The 24,244-nt window shown below is 47.2% G+C and overlaps 1 protein-coding gene across 1 annotated transcript in view; it reads right to left on the bottom strand.

Moving 5' to 3' along the window:
• LOC141047814 (cytochrome P450 2K1-like) overlaps positions 1 to 24,244 on the bottom strand; it is a 53,636-nt gene that overhangs the window by 10,371 nt on the left and 19,021 nt on the right. The window contains exon 5 of the mRNA XM_073543134.1: positions 21,271 to 21,444. Within this exon, the coding sequence (XP_073399235.1) occupies positions 21,271 to 21,444 (174 nt within the window). The remainder of the gene's footprint in view (positions 1 to 21,270; positions 21,445 to 24,244) is intronic.

Below are 24,244 nucleotides of genomic sequence, written 5' to 3'. Positions count from 1 at the left end.
TCACAGCTGTGCCATCGAGCCTGTGACATAGCGCTCAGATATTCAGTGGGCCTCACACAATCCAAAAGTGTCCAGTGTCCACAAGTGTCTGCAGAAATTCAAAATCTCCCTTATCCTCTAGTCACTTTGGTCACAGCTGTGCCATCGAGCCTGTGACATAGCGCTCAGATATTCAGTGGGCCTCACACAATCCAAAAGTGTCCAGTGTCCACAAGTGTCTGCAGAAATTCAAAACCTCCCTTATCCTCTAGTCACTTTTGTCACAGCTGTGCCATCGAGCCTGTGACATAGCGCTCAGATATTCAGTGGGCCTCACACAATCCAAAAGTGTCCATTGTCCACTAGTGTGAGCAGAAAATCAAAATCTCCCTTATCCTCTAGTCACTTTGGTCACAGCTGTGCCATCGAGCCTGTGACATAGCGCTCAGATATTCAGTGGGCCTCACACAATCCAAAAGTGTCCAGTGTCCACTAGTGTGTGCAGAAATTCAAAATCTCACTTATCCTCTAGTCACTTTGGTCACAGCTGTGCCATCGAGCCTGTGACATAGCGCTCAGATATTCAGTGGGCCTCACACAATCCAAAAGTGTCCATTGTCCACTAGTGTGAGCAGAAAATCAAAATCTCCCTTATCCTCTAGTCACTTTGGTCACAGCTGTGCCATCGAGCCTGTGACATAGCGCTCAGATATTAAGTGGGCCTCACACAATCCAAAAGTGTCCAGTGTCCACTAGTGTGTGCAGAAATTCAAAATCTCACTTATCCTCTAGTCACTTTGGTCACAGCTGTGCCATCGAGCCTGTGACATAGCGCTCAGATATTCAGTGGGCCTCACACAATCCAAAAGTGTCCATTGTCCACTAGTGTGAGCAGAAAATCAAAATCTCCCTTATCCTCTAGTCACTTTGGTCACAGCTGTGCCATCGAGCCTGTGACATAGCGCTCAGATATTAAGTGGGCCTCACACAATCCAAAAGTGTCCAGTGTCCACTAGTGTGTGCAGAAATTCAAAATCTCCCCTGTCCTATAGACACCTTGTACCTTGTTTTACATTACTATATAGTTTGTTGGATTTTGTCTACATTTCTACCAAAAATGAGGAAGGCTGGTGGAAGAGGCCGTGGAATTGGGCGGGGGTTGGCAGCTGGTAATGATGGTGTTGGTGGTGGATCTGATGGTAGTGGCAAGAGCAAAATAGGACCGAATGCAGGAGGTGTTGAGCCTGCGTCATTGTCTGGCTCCATAAGGCTTCGAAGGCTTAGTTTTCTAGGAGTTGGCAAACCGCTTTTAAAGCCAGAGCATCAGGAAAAAGTTTTGTCTTACATTCCTGACTCAGCCTCCAGCTCTATCGCCTCCTCTTCTTCAGTTGTAAAAAGTAAAAGCACTGAGTCGTCATTGGAGGCTCATGTTCATGAACCACACCTTTCTTTGTGTCCTTCACCACAACCAAGATTGAAGGATGACGCAGGCCATACTACTGATTACTCCATGGAGCTGTTTTCACATACCATGCCTGGATTATCAAGTGAAATGGTGAATTACCCAGGCCAAGATGAATCTGACATGGAGTGCACTGATGCACAGCCGCTGATGGATGATTCTGCTGGTACATTCACTCAGAACACTACATTGTCCTCGCAGTGTACAGAGCCAGATTCTGACCCTGATGAGACTCAGGTGCCCCTTCCCGCACACTATACCACCATACACGGTGACACAGAGGAAGGTGCACATGACATAGAAGAGGAGGTGATGGATGACCCAGTTGTTGACCCAGATTGGCATCCATTGGGGGAAGAGGGTGCTGCTTCCAATAGCTCAGATGAGGAGCATCCACAGCAGACATCGACATAGCAACAGCTGTTATCTGGCAGGCCCGGAGCACTCCAAAGACAGGTTCCAAACATCAAAAGAGTTGCTGGACAGCTTGTCCAGAGGGTCAAAAGATCACAGCGTGCTAGGCCGCAAAATGTCTGCCAAAGTAGGAAGAGTGCAGTGTGGCACTTTTTTGAACAAAATCCTCATGATCAGGCCAAGGTTATCTGTAAGAAGTGCGCAAAGAACTTTAGCTGAGGGAAAAATCTGAAAAATTTGAATACCAGTTGCATGCTTAGACATTTAACCAGCATGCACTTGCAAGCGTGGACACAACACCAAACCTCAAGTGCCACATGTGCAACTGATCACAAAGAAGGTGGTCAGCAACGCTACATTGTTTCCCCCACTGTAAGCCCACCGGTTAGCACAGCAGCAAATGTTGAGGTGTCGTTGCAAGGCCACAGCAGTCAGGGAATCCCACTGTTATATCAACGAAAGACTGATTCTAGGCCATCAGAAAGAACAACAACTCCATCACCATCATCAACCCTCTCTCAGTCCGCCCTGTCCACCACTACTTCCACCATATGCAGCTCTCAAGTCCAGCTCACCCTCCCAGACACTATGAGTAGGTCAAGAAAGTACTCAGTCTCTCATCCGTGTACACTGGGTTTGAACACCCACATTGCCAAACTAATCTCGTTTGAGATGATGCCCTTTCGGTTGGTGGAAAGCACAGCTTTCCGCGAACTCATGGCCTATGCAGTACCACGCTATGACCTACCCAGTCGCCACTTCTTCTCTCGCAAAGCCATCCCAGCCCTCCACCATCATGTGAAAGACCGCATTGTCCATGCACTCAAGCAGTCAGTGAGCGGAAAGGTGCACCTCACAACTGATGCATGGTCCAGTCGGCATGGCCAGGGCCATTACGTGTCCATCACTGCGCACTGGGTTAATGTGGTGGATGCAGGGTCCACAGGGGACAGCGGTGGTGGGACAGTGCTGCCTAGCCCACGGTATAGGAAACAGTTGGCTGTAGGCGTTCGACCCTCCTCCTCCTCCAGAAGCGAAAGCTCGTCCACAGAGCGCAGTCGTACGAGCACTCCATCTGCAGCTGCCACTGTTGCACACGATGTGTCCCCCTATCGAGCAGCTAGTGGAAAGCGTCAGCAGGCTGTGTTGCAGATGATGTGTTTGGGCGACAGACACACCGCCGAGGTGCTGGCCGAGTACTTGAAGCGACAAACTGAGTCATGGCTGGGCAGTGTACATCTTGAGGCAGGCAAGGTAGTTAGTGATAACGGCCGTAATTTTGTGGCAGCCGTAGCCCTTTCAAAACTCAGCCACATACCTTGCTTGGCTCACACCTTGAACCTGGTGGTGCAGTGCTTCCTCAAAAATTATCCGGAGTTAACAGCCCTGCTCCAGAAGGTGCGAAGACTGTGCGCGCACATCCGCCGGTCGCCTGTACACTCCGTTCGTATGCAGAAGCTGCAGCGATTGCTCCACCTTCCCAACCACCGCCTCATTATCGACATTGCAACAAGGTGGAACTCCACCCTGCACATGGTGGAGCGGCTGTGCGAGCAGAGGCAGGCCATAATGCATTTGTGGGAGGATACACGGCCAGGCACTTTGAGAGCAGACATGGAGTTGACAGGTGTGCAGTGGTCAAAGCTGAAAGACCTCTGTAAAGTCCTTCAGTGTTTTGAGGAATGCACACGGCTGGTAAGCGCAGACGACGCCATCCTAAGCATGAGCATCCCACTTATGCGTCTGCTCATGCAAACTTTGACGCACCTTAACCCTCCGTCAGGCGCAATATAGATTCTCCTCAGTTCATGCGCAATGTGCCTGACAAGCACAGGTCAGAAAACCACCTATAGTAGCTACATATTTCAATTTCAGGACTATAGAAGTAGTCAGTGACCTTCATAGGAATGTATTAAAAGAGATTACACCAAATCAGATGCAAAAAAAAACATTTATTAACCATAAACTTATTAAAACTAAAAGTACCACTTTTCGGTAGTACCGCCAAATAGGCTCCAGTTATCTTTACTTAACTATTGCTTAAATATAAAATTATGGAAAAAAACTTAAAGGATATTGCACTTAGATGTTACTTAATTATTTTCTACTCATCTTCAGTGGTTTCAATTGCAGCAGAAGCAGCACAGGTACACTTAGAAAAGCAAGGCTGGCAGACGAAAGTTGCATGGGAAAAGCAGATTGATTCTTTACATATTTTGCAGTCATATTTAGAAAGCCTTCTGAAACCAGATACAAATGAGCAGGTAGTACAACTGCGTCTTTTAGAAGGTGGTAGAGTCGGTGTTTGTTCTGGAACGTCCTTGGGACGTCCTTTGTATTTTTATCTTTGCCCAAATAATAAGCTAGATCTGTGTCTGTTTCCTCTGTATCAGTGTCATCACCATCCTGCTCTGTTCCAGAATCAGTGTTACATTCTGCTACCTCATCGTCAGATGAAATGTCACTAGATTCCTCTAAATCCTCAGTTACTGCTGGTTCTTCCTCATCATCTTCTAACAAAAAAATCTTCATTTCTTCTAAATGAAGGGGTTTAGATGAATCATACTGTTTTCTGGCCATTGCAGCAGAAAATCTGAAGCAAGAGAGAAAGAGTATGTGTTAGGGCGCAATGTGCCTTAGAAGCCACCCTCCTTTTGTCTAAGAAAACAGTACTTATGTACACTAACTTAGCATTAATCCTTCATAAAACAAGCTAAATACACAATCGTGATGAATAAAAAAAGAAAATACTAACCTTTCAATTTGTGTTGAAATCAGGCGCAATGTGCCTGAGAAGCCAAAGTGTTGATATCTGCTCACTAGAAGGTCTGCTGAGTCACTGTGATATCAGGTTTCACAGAGCCTGTAGAGTCAGGAGATAACTAGGAGGGGTGGGGTTTTCTGATAAGTGGGCAAGGAGAGAGAAGTGAAACTAATTACTGTGTGCCTGTCAGATCTATTGCGCCTGACGGAGGGAGCAGGCTTCTGCAGCCAATGTTGATGAGGAGGAAGAGGAGGAGGGAATCCTTGATGACATTCAGCCATTGTCTGCTCAGGGACCTCTCCTGGACGAGGTGGAGGAAGAAGAGGAGGAGGAGGAGGAGGATGATGGGGATGATTACTTAGGGAAGGAGGATACATCTCGTGGGGCAAGTGAAAATGTTGGCGTGGCAAGTTCTGGTACAGGGTTTGTGCGTGACTGGAGGGATGTGGATTTGCCAGAAAGTGCTCCTCCAACCACCACTCGCAGTGCATCATTGACACCGGGAACATTGGCCCACATGTCAGATTATGCCTTGCAGACCCTAAAAAGGGACCCCCGCATTGCCAAAATGATGAACGATGACTACTGGTTGGCCAGCATCCTGGATCCACGCTATAAAGGCAAATTACAAAGCATCATGCCACAGGAGAACCTTGACCTAATATTGGCTAATAAACAAGCAACTCAGGTAAATCGGTTGCTTGAGGCATTCCCAGCACACAGCAGGGGTGATGGTTCTCACACGAGCCGTACGGGCCGGGGTCAGCTTGGCAGAGGTGTTCGTGGTGCACACAGCAGAAGTGGCGTTGGAGACAGGGTTTTCATGACAATGTTGTGGACTGATTTTTCAAGTACCGCTCACACAACTGGTAATACTGCATCGATGGAAAGTGACAGGAGACAGCAGTTGTCAACTATGGTTACAAACTACTTTTCCTCCCATATCGATGTTCTCCCACACAGGTCATTCCCCTTTGACTATTGGGCCGCTAAACTGGACACCTGGCCTGAATTGGCACAATATGCCTTACAGGAGCTCGCTTGCCCAGCTGCAAGTGTGCTATCGGAAAGAGTCTTCAGTGCAGCTGGATCAATCCTGACAGAAAAAAGGACCCGTCTGTCAACCCAAAATGTGGATGATCTAACCTTCATTAAAATGAACCACGCATGGGTTTCCAAGGATTTTGTCCCACCTTCCCCTGATGACTAGAGTTGAGCGACTTTTGTTTTTTTAGGGTCGCGTTTCGTTTCGTGAAACCCGACTTTTCCAAAAGTCGGGTCGAGCAAGATCGTCCGATTATAGGGAAAAGTCGGGGTCGTCCCGAAACACGAAACCCAATGTAAGTCAATGGGGAATAAAAGTCGGCAGTGAGAGGAGGACAGGAAACACACCTACAGTGCCCATTTGAATGCCAAAAGCATAAATTCTTCTTACTTAAGCTTGTCAACCTTAATTAACTTCATAATGCAAGTTACGCACTGAAAAATGGGGGTTATTTGGCTAAAGTTGTGGGGGGGGGGGCTGGCTGCAGGTTTTCATGTGCCCTGGGCGAAAGAGCACCCCTTTAACACATACCACAACTCATCATGCTCCGATACGGCAGAGAAATAGCGGTATAGTACAATGAAAAATACCTCACTTTTTACATCTCATGACGAGGCCCATCTATTTCTCCATACAGAATCATTGGTCCCATATAATGTTTGAAACAGTATATGATGAGCTCCACATAATGCTACAGTATATGTCCCCATGGATGAAGCTCCACTGTCTTATGGGCCCAAATAATGCTCCAAACATAATGGGCCCCATTTCTAATGCTCTAGTGTATAATGGGCCCTGTAAATGCTGCTCCAGTGTCTGATGTCCACCTTTGGAATGTTCCAGTGTATGGTGGGCCCCATCTATCATTCTCCAGAGTATAGTGCTCCCCAAAAATTGCTGTCCCAACATTGAAAACAATCAAATAAGTCTCCTCGCTAGGGAATCCCTGTACTTGTCTGGATTCCTCGTCGTCCCCATCTTCCATCTCACTGCACAGTATATCAACTTTGCAAGTGCTATGATCCTGGGCAAGCAGGGGGGGCCCACACGTTGGCGACGGCACTGGCACAGGGCCCCTGATAGTACGGTGGTGTGTCTGATGGCGGGTGGGCCGAACCTGCACTTTCATCTGCAGCTTCCTCTTTGTCACCGTGTAAGATGGAACTGTATATGGGAAGGGTAACCTGAGTTTCATCAGGGTCAGATTCAGGCCGTGTAGCGTGCGAGGGGAATGTAGTGGTCTGAGTCAATGTACCAGCAGATTCATCGAGCAGTGGCTGGGCATCAGTGCACTTGTGTCGCCCCCAGGAGTACGGTCGCCACAGTGGCATTACCTTCTTCCTAGGGAGTGTGATGTCATGCTTGGGAGCAACGAAGGATCTCTCTAGCAGGTTAACTGATTGGGCGGCGTTATTCCCACGAGTCATGACCCTCCAAACAGCGTTCATGAAGGCAAAGTGTTTGTTTTACGTGGGCAGTATGGCTGCAAAGCTGAACCTTAAAGGAATGTCCAGAAGGGCACCACCAGGAGTGGAGCCTACGGTTAAATTCGACTCCACCTGGGAAACCTCAACCATGCCAGCTACAGAACAGATGCACACACTGCAAGCTTAATTCCGTTAACGAACGAGACTCCGTCATGCCCCGCGGTCCGAGTCCGGCTTACTAGAGGGACACGTGAGGCTCTGGCACATGAGATTGGCCAATAACTGGTGTGTCATGCCCTTACATGTCCGTGGCTGCATGTGCGCTACACTGAAAAGGACAGCGTTTGTCGCTTACAGGTGCAGATATCCCGCTGAACAACGTTAGTGATGGGGATCACTGATTACAATTATTACCCGCGAACAATGATTTCCCAGTAAGTGCAGGTCAACCGCAGTTCCGGAATTAGGCCTAACCGTCATTCCTGAAAAAATGAAAAACTTACGTGTGCAAACCACAGGTGCTGTAGCTTGCTTAACAGCTCGCCAGCCGTTCTCACGCCCAGTATGGATTACACGTGATTGCACAAAGATGAGAAAGGGTACCGTATCCCCAGATAACATGTATGGATAGCGTACACATTCAAAATATATGTCTATACATCAGGAGGCAGGCTCAGACGGTGTTAGGCCCAGTATGGATTGCACGTGATTGCACAAAGGTTAGAAAGGGTACCGTTTCCCCGGATAACATGTATGGATAGCGTACACATTCAAAATATATGTCTCAGGAGGCAGGCTCAGACGGTGTTAGGCCCAGTATGGATTGCACGTGATTGCACAAAGGTTAGAAAGGGTACCGTATCCTCGGATAACATGTATGGATAGCGTACACATTCAAAATATATGTCTCAGGAGGCAGGCTCAGACGGTGTTAGGCCCAGTATGGATTGCATGTGATTGCACAAAGGTTAGAAAGGGTACCGTATCCCCGGATAACATGTATGGATAGCGTACACATTCAAAATATATGTCTCAGGAGGCAGGCTCAGACGGTGTTAGGCCCAGTATGGATTGCACGTGATTGCACAAAGGTTAGAAAGGGTACCGTATCCCCGGATAACATGTATGGATAGCGTACACATTCAAAATATATGTCTCAGGAGGCAGGCTCAGACGGTGTTAGGCCCAGTATGGATTGCACGTGATTGCACAAAGGTTAGAAAGGGTACCGTATCCCCGGATAACATGTATGGATAGCGTACACATTCAAAATATATGTCTATACATCAGGAGGCAAGCTCAGACGGTGTTAGGCCCAGTATGGATTGCACGTGATTGCACAAAGGTTAGAAAGGGTACCGTTTCCCCGGATAACATGTATGGATAGCGTTCACATTCAAAATATATGTCTCAGGAGGCAGGCTCAGACGGTGTTAGGCCCAGTATGGATTGCACATGATTGCACAAAGGTTAGAAAGGGTACCGTTTCCCCGGATAACATGTATGGATAGCGTACACATTCAAAATATATGTCTCAGGAGGCAGGCTCAGACGGTGCTAGGCCCAGTATGGATTGCACGTGATTGCACAAAGGTTAGAAAGGGTACCGTATCCCCGGATAACATGTATGGATAGCGTACACATTCAAAATATATGTCTATACATCAGGAGGCAGGCTCAGACGGTGTTAGGCCCAGTATGGATTGTACGTGATTGCACAAAGGTTAGAAAGGGTACCGTTTCCCCGGATAACATGTATGGATAGCGTACACATTCAAAATATATGTCTCAGGAGGCAGGCTCAGACGGTGTTAGGCCCAGTATGGATTGCACGTGATTGCACAAAGGTTAGAAAGGGTACCGTTTCCCCGGATAACATGTATGGATAGCGTACACATTCAAAATATATGTCTCAGGAGGCAGACTCAGACGGTGTTAGGCCCAGTATGGATTGCACGTGATTGCACAAAGGTTTGAAAGGGTACCGTTTCCCCGGATAACATGTATGGATAGCGTACACATTCAAAATATATGTCTATACATCAGGAGGCAGGCTCAGACGGTGTCAGGCACAGTATGGATTTGACGGCCCAGACTACACAGTGGAGGAGCAGGGAGAGGTAAAGATTGCAAATGCTGGGGCCCTGCCCAAGCAAGGGGGGCCCACTCGTGGGCGTCGGAACTGGCACTGGGCCCCTCATAGTACGGCGGTGTGTCTGACGGCGGGTGTGCACCACCACCATCAGAGACACTTGATTGCACTATGAGGGACCCTGTGCCAGTGCCCGCGCCCAAGAGTCGGCCTACCCACCTGTCCAGGGCAACGGCACTCGCACGGTGTCGTGCGCTAGGTGGTGACCCCGGCCATGGGGCGGGGAGGCAGCACAGTTAGGGAGTTTTAGAAAGTGGCATATGTTGATGTTGGACATTCAGCTGATGCAAAAGGTGAAATAGGTCAAGTCCCAGGAAGAGGTGGACCAAAGCAAGCCATTTTTCTGTCACCCTATGTGTCATCAGAGGAAGGTGGGACAAAATCCTTGGAAACCCATGCGTGGTTCATTTTAATGAAGGTTAGATCATCCACATTTTGGGTTGACAGACGGGTCCTTTTTTCTGTCAGGATTGATCCAGCTGCACTGAAGACTCTTTCCGATAGCACACTTGCAGCTGGGCAAGCGAGCTCCTGTAAGGCATATTGTGCCAATTCAGGCCAGGTGTCCAGTTTAGCGGCCCAATAGTCAAAGGGGAATGACCTGTGTGGGAGAACATCGATATGGGAGGAAAAGTAGTTTGTAACCATAGTTGACAACTGCTGTCTCCTGTCACTTTCCATCGATGCAGTATTACCAGTTGTGTGAGCGGTACTTGAAAAATCAGTCCACAACATTGTCATGAAACCCCTGTCTCCAACGCCACTTCTGCTGTGTGCACCACGAACACCTCTGCCAAGCTGCCCCCGGCCCGTACGGCTCGTGTGAGAACCATCACCGCTGCTGTGTGCTGGGAATGCCTCAAGCAACCGATTTACCAGAGTTGCTTGTTTATTAGCCAATATTAGGTCAAGGTTCTCCTGTGGCATGATGTTTTGTAATTTGCCTTTATAGTGTGGATCCAGGATGCTGGCCAACCAGTAGTCATCATCGTTCATCATTTTGGCAATGCGTGGGTCCCTTTTTAGGATCTGCAAGGCATAATCTGACATGTGGGCCAATGTTCCCGGTGTCAATGATGCACTGCGAGTGCTGGTTGGAGGAGCACTTTCTGGCAAATCCACATCCCTCCAGTCACGCACAAACCCTGTACCAGACCTTGCCACGCCAACATTTTCACTTGCCCCACGAGATGCATCCTCCTCCCCTAAGTAATCATCCCCATCATCCTCCTCCTCCTCCTCTTCTTCCTCCACCTCGTCCAGGAGAGGTCCCTGAGCAGACAATGGCTGAATGTCATCAAGGATTCCCTCCTCCTCTTCCTCCTCATCAACATTGGCTGCAGACGCCTGCTCCTTAAGGTGCATCAAAGTTTGCATGAGCAGACGCATAAGTGGGATGCTCATGCTTAGGATGGCGTCGTCTGCGCTTACCAGCCGTGTGCATTCCTCAAAACACTGAAGGACTTTACAGAGGTCTTTCAGCTTCGACCACTGCACACCTGTCAACTCCATGTCTGCTCTCAAAGTGCCTGGCCGTGTATCCTCCCACAAATGCATTATGGCCTGCCTCTGCTCACACAGCCGCTCCACCATGTGCAGGGTGGAGTTCCACCTTGTTGCAATGTCGATAATGAGGCGGTGGTTGGGAAGGTGGAGCAATCGCTGCAGCTTCTGCATACGAACGGAGTGTACAGGCGACCGGCGGATGTGCGCGCACAGTCTTCGCACCTTCTGGAGCTGGGCTGTTAACTCCGGATAATTTTTGAGGAAGCACTGCACCACCATGTTCAAGGTGTGAGCCAAGCAAGGTATATGGCTGAGTTTTGAAAGGGCTATGGCTGCCACAAAATTACGGCCGTTATCACTAACTACCTTGCCTGCCTCAAGATGTACACTGCCCAGCCATGACTCAGTTTGTCGCTTCAAGTACTCGGCCAGCACCTCGGCGGTGTGTCTGTCGCCCAAACACATCATCTGCAGCACAGCCTGCTGACGCTTTCCACTAGCTGCTCGATAGGGGGACACATCGTGTGCAACAGTGGCAGCTGCAGATGGAGTGCTCGTACGACTGCGCTCTGTGGACGAGCTTTCGCTTCTGGAGGAGGAGGAGGAGGGTCGAATGCCTACAGCCAACTGTTTCCTATACCGTGGGCTAGGCAGCACTGTCCCACTACCGCTGTCCCCTGTGGACCCTGCATCCGCCACATTAACCCAGTGCGCAGTGATGGACACGTAAAGGCCCTGGCCATGCCGATTGGACCATGCATCAGTTGTGAGGTGCACCTTTCCGCTCACTGACTGCTTGAGTGCATGGACAATGCGGTCTTTCACATGATGGTGGAGGGCTGGGATGGCTTTGCGAGAGAAGAAGTGGCGACTGGGTAGGTCATAGCATGGTACTGCATAGGCCATGAGTTCGTGGAAAGCTGTGCTTTCCACCAACCGAAAGGGCATCATCTCAAACGAGATTAGTTTGGCAATGTGGGCGTTCAAACCCAGTGTACGCGGATGAGAGACTGAGTACTTTCTTGACCTACTCATAGTGTCTGGGAGGGTGAGCTGGACTTGAGAGCTGCATATGGTGGAAGTAGCAGTGGACAGGGCGGACTGAGAGAGGGTTGATGATGGTGATGGAGTTGGTGTTCTTTCTGATGGCCTAGAATCAGTCTTTCGTTGATATAACAGTGGGATTCCCTGACTGCTGTGGCCTTGCAACGACACCTCAACATTTGCTGCTGTGCTAACCGGTGGGCTTACAGTGGGGGAAACAATGTAGCCTTGCTGACTACCTTCGTTGTGATCAGTTGCACATGTGGTACTTGAGGTTTGGTGTTGTGTCCACGCTTGCAAGTGCATGCTGGTTAAATGTCTAAGCATGCAACTGGTATTCAAATTTTTCAGATTTTTCCCTCGGCTAAAGGTCTTTGCGCACTTCTTACAGATAACCTTGGCCTGATCATGAGGATTTTGTTCAAAAAAGTGCCACACTGCACTCTTCCTACTTTGGCAGACAGTTTGCGGCCTAGCACGCTGTGATCTTTTGACCCTCTGGACAAGCTGTCCAGCAACTCTTTTGATGTTTGGAACCTGTCTTTGGAGTGCTCCGGGCCTGCCAGATAACAGCTGTTGCGATGTCGATGTCTGCTGTGGATGCTCCTCATCTGAGCTATTGGAAGCAGCACCCTCTTCCCCCAGTGGATGCCAATCTGGGTCAACAACTGGGTCATCCATCACCTCCTCTTCTATGTCATGTGCACCTTCCTCTGTGTCACCGTGTATGGTGGTATAGTGTGCGGGAAGGGGCACCTGAGTCTCATCAGGGTCAGAATCTGACTCTGTACACTGCGAGGACAATGTAGTGCTCTGAGTGAATGTACCAGCAGAATCATCCATCAGCGGCTGTGCATCAGTGCACTCCATGTCAGATTCATCTTGGCCTGGGTAATTCACCATTTCACTTGATAATCCAGGCATGGTATGTGAAAACAGCTCCATGGAGTATTCAGTAGTATGGCCTGCGTCATCCTTCAATCTTGGTTGGGGTGAAGGACACAAGGAAAGGTGTGGTTCATGAGCATGAGCCTCCAATGACGACTCAGTGCTTTTACTTTTTACAACTGAAGAAGAGGAGGCGATAGAGCTGGAGGCTGAGTCAGCAATGTAAGACAAAACTTTTTCCTGATGCTCTGGCTTTAAAAGCGGTTTGCCAACTCCTAGAAAACTAAGCGTTCGAGGCCTTATGTAGCCAGACGATGACGCAGGCTCAACACCTCCTGCATTCGGTCCTATTTTGCTCTTGCCACTACCATCAGATCCACCACCAACACCATCATTACCAGCTGCCAACCCCCGCCCAATTCCACGGCCTCTTCCACCAGCCTTCCTCATTTTTGGTAGAAATGTAGACAAAATCCAACAAACTATATAGTAATGTAAAACAAGGTAAAAGGTGTCTATAGGACAGGGGAGATTTTGAATTTCTGCAGACACTTGTGGACACTGGACACTTTTGGATTGTGTGAGGCCCACTGGTATCTGAGCGCTATGTGACAGGCTCGATGGCACAGCTGTGACCAAAGTGACTAGAGGATAAGGGAGATTTTGAATTTCTGCAGACACTTTTGGACACTGGACACTTTTGGATTGTGTGAGGCCCAATGAATATCTGAGCGCTATGTGACAGGCTCGATGGCACAGCTGTGACCTAAGTGACTAGAGGATAAGGGAGATTTTGAATCTCTGCACACACTTTTGGACACTGGACACTTTTGGATTGTGTGAGGCCCAATGAATATCTGAGCGCTATGTGACAGGCTGGATGGCACAGCTGTGACCAAAGTGACTAGAGGATAAGGGAGATTTTGAATCTCTGCACAAACTTTTGGACAATGGACACTTTTGGATTGTGTGAGGCCCACTGAATATCTGAGTGCTATGTGACAGGCTCGATGGCACAGCTGTAACCAAAGTGACTAGAGGATAAGGGAGATTTTGAATCTCTGCACACACTTTTGGACACTGGACACTTTTGGATTGTGTGAGGCCCAATGAATATCTGAGCGCTATGTGACAGGCTCGATGGCACAGCTGTGACCAAAGTGACTAGAGGATAAGGGAGATTTTGAATCTCTGCACACACTTTTGGACACTGGACACTTTTGGATTGTGTGAAGCCCAATGAATATCTGAGCGCTATGTGACAGGCTCGATGGCACAGCTGTGACCAAAGTGACTAGAGGATAAGGGAGATTTTGAATCTCTGCACACACTTTTGGACACTGGACACTTTTGGATTGTGTGAGGCCCAATGAATATCTGAGCGCTATGTGACAGGCTCGATGGCACAGCTGTGACCAAAGTGACTAGAGGATAAGGGAGATTTTGAATCTCTGCACACACTTTTGGACACTGGACACTTTTGGATTGTGTGAGGCCCAATGAATATCTGAGCGCTATGTGACAGGCTGGATGGCACAGCTGTGACCAAAGTGACTAGAGGATAAGGGAGATTTTGAATCTCTGCACACACTTTTGGACACTGGACACTTTTGGATTGTGTGAGGCCCAACGAATATCTGAGCGCTATGTGACAGGCTCGATGGCACAGCTGTGACCAAAGTGACTAGAGGATAAGGGAGATTTTGAATCTCTGCACACACTTTTGGACACTGGACACTTTTGGATTGTGTGAGGCCCACTGATATCTGAGCGCTATGTCACAGGCTCGATGGCACAGCTGTGACAAAAGTGACTAGAGGATAAGGGAGATTGGATTGCTTTTAAAAAAGCAGTTTGCAGAGCAGTGGGTAAACAGCAATGCCAGCCTGTCAGGAAGCCTTAGAAGGCAGCCCAACAACCAACACCACTGATACACCACAATATAGCCTCCCCTTGCACTGCACACACAGTGACTGGTGTGTTGTGCAGGCCAAATTGCTAGCAGCAGAAGCAGTTTTTTTTTCTTCTCAGCAGGACAAAAAAAAAAAATTGGGATTGCTTTTAAAAAAGCAGTTTGCGGAGCAGTGGGTAAACAGCAATGCAGGAATGTCAGGAAGCCTTAGAAGGCAGCCCAACAACCCACACCACTGATACACCACTATATAGCCTCCCCTTGCACTGCACACACAGTGACTGGTGTGTTGTGCAGGCCAAATCGCTAGCAGCAGAAGCAGTTTTTTTGTCTTCTTCCCTGCCTAACGCTCTCCCTACAGAATCAGCAGCAATCTCTCCCTATACTGAGATCGGCAGAAGTAAGATGGCGGTCGGCGTGCACGCCCTTTTATACCCCCTGTGACGCCCACCAAAGCAAGCCAATCACTTGCATGCCCTTCTGAAAGATGGTGGTGACCCCTGCCTATGTCATCACGTTGCCCACAGTGTCCGTGGATCCTGATTGGCTGAAAAAGAGCGCAAAACAAACTTTTGAAACGCGACTTTGGCGCGTAAGTCGCCGACCTCGTGGCCGACCTCATCCTAGGGTCGGGTTTCGTTTCATGAAACCCGACTTTGCCAAAAGTCGGCGACTTTTGAAATTTTTCGACCCGTTTCGCTCAACTCTACTGATGACACATAGGGTGACAGAAAAATGGCTTGCTTTGGTCCACCTCTTCCTGGGACTTGACCTATTTCACCTTTTGCATCAGCTGAATGTCCAACATCAACATATGCCACTTTCTAAAACTCCCTAACTGTGCTGCCTCCCCCCCCATGGCCGGGGTCACCACCTAGCGCACGACACCGTGCGAGTGCCGTTGCCCTGGACAGGTGGGTAGGCCGACTCTTGGGTGCGGGCACTGGCACAGGGTCCCTCATATTGCAATCAATTGTCTCTGACGGTGGTGGTGCACACCCGCCGTCAGACACACCGCCGTACTATGAGGGGCCCAGTGCCAGTTCCGACGCCCACGAGTGGGCCCCCCTTGCTTGGGCAGGGCCCCAGCATTTGCAATCTTTACCTCTCCCTGCTCCTCCGCTGTGTAGTCTGGGCCGTCAAATCCATACTGTGCCTGACACCGTTTGAGCCTGCCTCCTGATGTATAGACATATATTTTGAATGTGTACGCTATCCATACATGTTATCAGGGGATACGGTACCCTTTCTAACCTTTGTGCAATCACGTGCAATCCATACTGGGCCTAACACCGTCTGAGCCTACCTCCTGATGTATAGACATATATTTTGAATGTGTACACTATGCTATCCATACATGTTATCCGGGGATACGGTACCCTTTCTAACCTTTGTGCAATCACGTGCAATCTATACTGGGCCTAACACCGTCTGAGCCTGCCTCCTGATGTATAGACATATATTTTGAATGTGTACACTATGCTATCCATACATGTTATCCGGGGATACGGTACCCTTTCTAACCTTTGTGCAATCACGTGCAATCCATACTGGGCCTAACACCGTCTGAGCCTGCCTCCTGATGTATAGACATATATTTTGAATGTGTACACTATGCTATCCATACATGTTATCTGGGGATACGGTACCCTTTCTCACCTTTGTGCAATCACGTGTAATCCATACTGGGCGTGAGAACGGCTGGCGAGCTGTTAAGCAAGCTACAGCACCTGTGGTTTGCACACGTAAGTTTTTCATTTTTTCAGGAATGACGGTTAGGCCTAATTCCGGAACTGCGGTTGACCTGCACTTACTGGGAAATCATTGTTCGCGGGTAAAAATTGTAATCAGTGATCCCCATCACTAACGTTGTTCAGCGGGTTATCTGCACCTGTAAGCGACAAACGCTGACCTTTTCAGTGTAGCGCACATGCAGCCACGGACATGTAAGGGCATGACACACCAGTTATTGGCCAATCTCATGTGCCAGAGCCTCACGTGTCCCTCTAGTAAGCCGGACTCGGACCGCGGGGCATGACGGAGTCTCGTTCGTTAACGGAATTAAGCTTGCAATGTGTGTATCTTTTCTGTAGCTGGCATGGTTGAGGTTGCCCGTGTTGAGTCAAATTACGCCGTAGGCTCCACTCCTGGTGGTGCCCTTCTGGACATTCCTTTAAGGTTCAGCTTTGCAACCATACTGCCCACGTAAAACAAACACTTTGCCTTCATGAACGCTGTTTGGAGGGTCATGACTCATGGGAATAACGCCACCCAATCAGTTAACCTGCTAGAGAGATCGTTCGTTGCTCCCAAGTATGACATCACACTCCCTAGGAGGAAGGTAATGCCACTGTGGCGACCGTACTCCTGGGGGCGAAACAAGTGCACTGATGCCCAGCCACTGCTCGATGAATCTGCTGGTACATTGACCCAGACCACTACATTCCCCTCGCACGCTACACGGCCTGAATATGACCCTGATGAAACTCAGGTTACCCTTCCCATATACAGTTCCATCTTACACGGTGACAAAGAGGAAGCTGCAGATGAAAGTGCAGGTTCGGCCCACCCGCCATCAGACACACCACTGTACTATCAGGGGCCCTGTGCCAGTGCCGTCGCCAACGAGTGGGCCCCCCCTGCTTGCTCAGGATCACAGCACTTGCAAGGTTGAAATACTGTGCAGTGAGATGGAAGATGGGGACGACGAGGAGTCCAGACTAGTACAGGGATTCCCTAGCGAGGAGACTTATTTGATTGTTTTCAATGTTGGGACAGCAATTTTTGGGGAGCACTATACTCTGGAGAATGATAGATGGGACCCACCATACACTGGAACATTCCAAAGGTGGACATCAGACACTGGAGCAGCATTTACAGGGCCCATTATACACTAGAGCATTAGAAATGGGGCCCATTATGTTTGGAGCATTATTTGGGCCCATAACACAGTGGAGCTTCATCCATGGGGACCAACATATACTGTAGCATTATGTGGAGCTCATCATATACTGTTTCAAACATTATATGGGACCAATGATTCTGTATGGAGAAATAGATGGGCCTCGTCATGAGATGTAAAAAGTGAAGTATTTTTCATTGTACTATACCGCTATTTATCTGCCGTATCGGAGCATGATGAGTTGTGGTATGTGTTAAAGGGGCGCTCTTTCGCCCAGGGCACATGAAAACCTGCAGCCAGCCCTCCCCCCCACAACTTTAGCCAAATAACCCCCATTTTTCAGTGCGTAACTTGTATTATGAAGTTAATTAAGGTTGACAAGCTTAAGTAAGAAGAATTGATGCTTTTGGCATTCAAATGGGCACTGTAGGTGTGTTTCCTGTCCTCCTCTCACTGCCGACTTTTATTCCCCATTGACTTACATTGGGTTTCGTGTTTCGGGACGACCCCGACTTTTCCCTATAATCGGACGATCTTGCTCGACCCGACTTTTGGAAAAGTCGGGTTTCACGAAACGAAACTCGACCCTAAAAAACCAAAAGTCGCTCAACTCTAGTCATCACAATTTTGGTAGCACAGTGGCCGCTAAAAGTAACAGTCACTGACCAGTATGTAGTGACAGTCCCCCTTCAAAACATAGGAAAAAGGTGACATAGCATAAACTGTAGAAAAGTCAGACAGTTCTAGGACCCTGCAGATGAAGAGTCCGTGAGGTCCACCCAAAAAGGAAAGGAAAAGAAAAGGTCATTTTACCGGGGTTTTTACAGAAGAGATGACTCATTAAGAGAATAGAATGTGCGAGCTGTTAAAAGAGCTGTCAGCAAAGCCGTTCACCAGCAGGGGACTGTGACCTAATTTCACCACAACATGGACTCTGTTGATCCTCTGAGGTCAATCAAAACCAGAGATCAACCAGAACCAAGAAAGTGGAAGGACAAACTAGCACCACGTTCCTGTCAAGGTTGGCGCTGGTTTTTAGACTCTCCTTGGCAGTAGTCACTGATCAATACAGTGCCATAATAGATCAGAGCTAAAAAATAAAAACAGCAAATATGACATAAACAGCAAATACTGACTAACTAAAGTTACTGATTTACTCACAATTTTTAAACATACAAGTTAACATCCAGATTTACTCTTTACTGGATGTTTCTAGCATTGTGTGTGGCATTACCACAGGTATCCTGTCATTCATAAAATTAATGTGAACTTTTCACTAAGAATGTGACTTTAATACCTGAAGCATTGGAAGGCAGGAAAACACATTTCCAACTTTACCTACTATGTCATTATCTGGTGCCCTGTTCTGCCAAAATTCATGTTTTAATTATATGCAAATGATGCTTGCAAGTGCACCAGTAGGCGTGTCAGTGCACTTTCAGTTCTCCGTTTCTCTTTGATTCTTTCTTCCAATGCTATACTCAAGTCCAGAGCAGAGGTGACATTGAGCAGCAGAGCCTGTCTTTACTGTTAATCAATCAAGAAGCAGGGGTAGAGAGAAGCAAGTGCACTAATACGTCTACCACTGAACTTGTAAGCCTAATTTACATATAAATTAGTTACTTTAGAGCAGGGATGTCAAACTCAAATACACAGAATGCCAAAATTAAAAGCTTGGGAAAAGTCCCAGACCAACCTTAATATTTATTAAAAAAAATGTTTACAAGTGAGGAAGCTTTTCCTTATCAAATATAACAATTAACTTTTTCATATGGAAACAAATTTCAACGGGTTGTCCTACTCACACAGTAAATTTTAATTAATAGATCTTAGAATAAAATATTAGAATAATGCAATATGTAACACCAGTAAAAAGCATATAGCCCAATAACCTAATTTAAATATGTAATAACAAAGGAAAAAAAATTGAATAGTACAGATAATAAAGTATGATTCAAACAAAAGTTCCCCCAAATACAGTATGATGCCTCCACAGTGAATTCCTCCACAGGACCTTCCACACCCATGATAAGATGACCCTACTGTACAACCCAACAAAGAATGGTGACCCCCATCACAGAATGATACTCCAACTATAATCCCCACACAGCCCTCCATATAGTATAATGAGTACCAGCATTTTCTTCCATACAGTATAATGGTCCCACGTTGTGTTCCATACAACATAATTCCTCACAAAGTTCCCCAAACAGCATTATGCCCCACATAGTTCTCCATAAAGTATGATGAAGGCCCCACATAGTGCTCCCTACAGTGTATTGGCCCCACCTCAAGCTCCATACAGTATAATGAGCCCCACATAGTGATCCATACTGTTAGGTGTCGGGTTCCTGTCGCTGCACAGCAGGAATCCCGAGCCTTGCCTTCCGCGGTCTCCCATTCCTTTTCGGCCACAGAGGAGGCTGCTCAGCAGACTCGTCGATCCCAGCGCTCTGCTCAGACTAGCACTGTGGGTTTGATTGCTGCTGCCACCTCTGGTCCAGCTATAGCAACGCATGCTGGTCAGCAGCGAGCTATTCCAGGGACTAAGTCCTCCTTTCGGTCTACTGAACATTCCCATGGGACGATGTCTCATTGGAGATCAGAGGTCACATGCTCAGGTCCTTCTCCAGCTCAGATTGGACCATCAGGAAGGTCCCAGAAGGACGCTGCTATAAAAGGTTTGCATGGCCGCTCGGCCATGCGATAGTATACAGAGTATTTGGTAGAGGTGTGTGGGTTGATGGATGCTTGTGAAACACTGACTGACTTATTATGAAACCCCTTTCCTTTGATATACATGTTGGTAGGATTAGAGTTTACAGTCAGCGCCAAGTTGTGACACTGCCTAGCACCGCAGTGCTCCCTGCTCCTCACACATGCGAGCCCCAGTGTACGCCAATCTTTAAGGCACCACTGTACTGCATCTACTGCAGCGCCTGTCAGAGTGGTGCCGTACGTACTTCTGTACCCTTAGAGTGCGCTTTCCAGTCCTGAGTCTAGGCTGGTTAGTGGCATCCGCCAGTACGGCACTCTACGCACTTCAGTGTGGTTTTCTGTTAGTTTAGCTTCTACCTGGTACCACAGTTGCGGCGCCGAGTGCTAGTCATCTAGAAGGACACTTACCCTGCATCTTTGGGGCAGTCCTGAGACTGTACACTAGCGCTCACTCCACTGAGTCCTGTGATGTTAACAGGCTCCGGCATTTGTTACAGCGGTTCTGTGAAGCAACAGAGTTCCCTCCCGTATACGCCGGGTCAGCAGTTAACCCGTCGGTGTTTTGTTAGTACTCCGCCATTACTGAGCAGCAGTTTTCTTTTCTTTTGCGATCGCACTTCCATATATATTATATATATTGCGATCCGCAACCCTAACACATACAGTATAATGAGACCCACATAGTGATCCATATAGTATAATGAGCCCCACGTAGTGTTCCATACAGTATATAGGCCCACATAATGCTTTGTGCAGTAAAATAGTCCCCACATTAAAAAAAGTAAAAATACTCACCTTGCTCGTTCCCCTGGTGCTCCGGTCTCTTCATAGTGTCTACAGATCCTCTGCACATCTCGGTACTGTGGGCGCACTGTAATGATGTCATGGCGTCCGCTCACTTTTACCGTCTCACTTTTACTTTCGGCCACAGGGTCACATGTGGCCTAAAACCAACCAACTAGACAGTAGAATCCTCAGATGTTCCCAGAATAATTGATATCACACCCTTTTGATCTCATAAAGGAAAATTAAGATAACATGTGCACCATTAACGCACCTGTTCCTGCTTCAGAAGATAGGCATCGATATATCCGGTGATGTCATTTGCATCTAAATCCAATCGTCGATTCTTCGAACATTGGGAAATAAAACTCTTCAAATCGTTATTGTTCTGCTCTACTTTCTTATGTAGACCAAGGAGTGATCCGAGGAAGGGATAATAGTTATACAGCTGTGGAAATCAACAATTCCTCTTTAGATTTTCTTGTAGCAAAAAGTACAGACAAGTTCAGCAACGGTGTATATCTGGAGCAGCTCGGCCACCCTACATCACTAGGAGCCTAGATTAGAATCCGGTCATGTGTATTCTCAAAATTTGGGCCCGGTTCAGTTTTTTTCTACGTAACTTTTGTCAGTGTAGTGGACCCAATTTGTATCCATTTTTGGTCCATGTGAATGTTTTTTTACCATTCATACATGTCGTCCATATTTCTCATATGATAAAAAAAAAAACAGATTGAGGTTTCTTAAGCTTCTACTAGCATCAGTCAGTGAAAAACGGACACTTCACAAATTTACTGAAATGGATGAGTTTAATTGGCAAAATCTATGAAAATCGGACAGGACTTTGTGTATGTGAAAAGGCCATAAGACTATAATAAGTACATGTTCTATCTGCAAAAAAAAAAAACTAAGCTAATAAAAAAACACAAAACTTGTGCTGCTGCGCTCTGTCCCCGATGCTGCGGAGGGCTTTGCCGACATTTTGTGAAAGGCCAGAGCCCCCGGCAGTTCTTCCATGGTTTCATGTGCAGTGGACTCTGGGTAAATTGCCGCCGGGAGGCATGCATGCGTAGATGGAGATCTCGGCACCAAATGTCAGGAACACCGCACTGAACTTGCTCACTGAGCCAGTGCGTGTATCCTGAGTAAAGCGAACTGTGATCAAAGATAACTGTGGAGCGGGCAGCAGCCGAGTAGATGCGTACTACAGAGCAGCAGGACCTGAAGCACATGACTGCTAGGGGCATGGCCTAAACTCAAGAGAGCTAGGAGCTGCAAGAGAACGCCTAGCAGGGTAACTGCGAGACAAAGTTACCAAGGGGCATAGACAGTGAGAATAGTCAGGACGTAGCCAATGAGTCACACACAGAGATAGCTGCAAGGTACAAGAGGGGCGAGCAGATTGTAGTCAGATCACAGGCAATGAGTCATACACAGGGAGGGTAGCGAAGTACAGAATCAATAGGCAAACTCACAACGGGGAACAGAACCGGGTCAGAACCTTATAAACAAGCTATAGCAAAGAACAGGCACAGGCACACAGAGGTCAGCACACTCGGCCAAAGGCAAAAGTATAACTGACAGGGATTGGAGCTTCCCAGGGGTTTAAGAAGCTCTCCCAGAACCAAAGAGAGGCCACAATCATTAACCCCAGGTGTGCAGGTCAAAACCTGCACTGAGCTCCAGAAATTAACCCCTGAAGAGCAGCTCAAAAACCTGTACTGGGATCATGACACCAAGATCTCGGGAGATGAGATTTTAGCACACAGGAAACCATGAAAGAACTGCCAGGGGCTCTGGCCTTTCACAAAATGTCGGCAGAGCACCTCACAACAATGGGGACACAGAGCAGCAGCAGCATCGGGAACACAGCGCAGCGGCAGCACCCGACACCCGCAGCCACAGCAACAATAAGGTATATCTGCATTATAAGATGCACCCCCATTTCCCAAAAAAATTTTTGGGAAAAAGTGGGTTTTATCATCTGAAAAATACGGTATTTTCTTCATTTTACTATTAAAATCTTTATTTTTTGGAAAAAAAATAGTAACCTTGCAATTTTCACACTGGCCACTGGGACTTTTTTTTAGACACATACTTCCTGTGCTTTCAGTAAGAGTGTGCTGCAGACTCCATATCATCAGAGGCAGGATTACAATGACTAATAACACCTCTATACACAGCTGATTACACATTTCACAATTACCTTTGCATATGCTCATTAGATGCTTCTACACAAAATGCAAAAATACATTTAACACAAAACCTGATGTAATCAATAGGTCATTTTCTTTTCTTTAATTGATTAAAAACTCTGCATTCCTACCTAGCAACCTATCTGTGTAATATAAGGTGGTCTGTAGCATGCATCACTAAGAATACTAATAAAATCCTCATTCGGTTACATGAAATATGAAGAACAGCTATGAGAGAATACCTTATATTCATTATACAGGGTGGGCCATTTATATAGATACACCTGGGTGGGCCAATTATATGAAAACACCTGGCCACCATGGCCACCATGGTCACCACCCATCTTGAAAAGTTTTCTCCCTCCCATAAACTAATGTGCCACAAACAGGAAGTTGATATCACCAACCTTTTCAATTTAATTTAGGTGTATCCATATAAATGTCCACCCTGTGTAAAGCAGAGCATTCGCTACTCATAGAAAGCTGGGGGTATTTGGCTTTCAGGTGAAATATATGGAAACGGTAAAAAGTTCACACTACAGGGAGTGTATACTCTCTTTTGCTTCCTTCCCTGCCAAGGAGATGTGGTATGATCAGACCATGCCCTTGTACAGTCAGACACAGCCATTACACAGTACATAGCAGGGGCACATTTATAAGATTATCTCAGCACAGGAACATTTTTGTTTAACACATCCAATTGTTGCTATTTTTATTATCATTCCAAGTTCTGTTGATTAAAATGTATTTTGTTCATGGGAAACCCCCTTTAAGTGGAAGGTTGCAATGGTGATTTTCTCACTTCAAACAATTTATTTAAACAAAAGCCAAAAACAGTTGTAGGTATACCCCCAAAATGTCAACGCATCAGTAACTTAGGTGGCTTTGAGTATTAATTACAGTTTGACAGCGACATATCATGCTGTTCACAAATTGAGATATTGTCTGCTGAAAAATGGAATCTCACTCTTCTTGAAGACAGTCATCATGTCTTTGAGATTCTGGAGTACAGAGTTACGAGCCTCTAAACGGTGGCACAGCTGACCCCATGGG

The sequence above is a fragment of the Dendrobates tinctorius genome, unplaced genomic scaffold (genome assembly GCF_039654945.1).
Source record: "Dendrobates tinctorius isolate UK_male_01 unplaced genomic scaffold, ASM3965494v1 ptg000129l, whole genome shotgun sequence".
Lineage (NCBI taxonomy): Eukaryota > Metazoa > Chordata > Amphibia > Anura > Dendrobatidae > Dendrobates > Dendrobates tinctorius.
The sequence above is the reverse complement of the archived record's forward strand: the minus strand, read 5'-3'. Positions and strand labels throughout refer to the sequence as shown.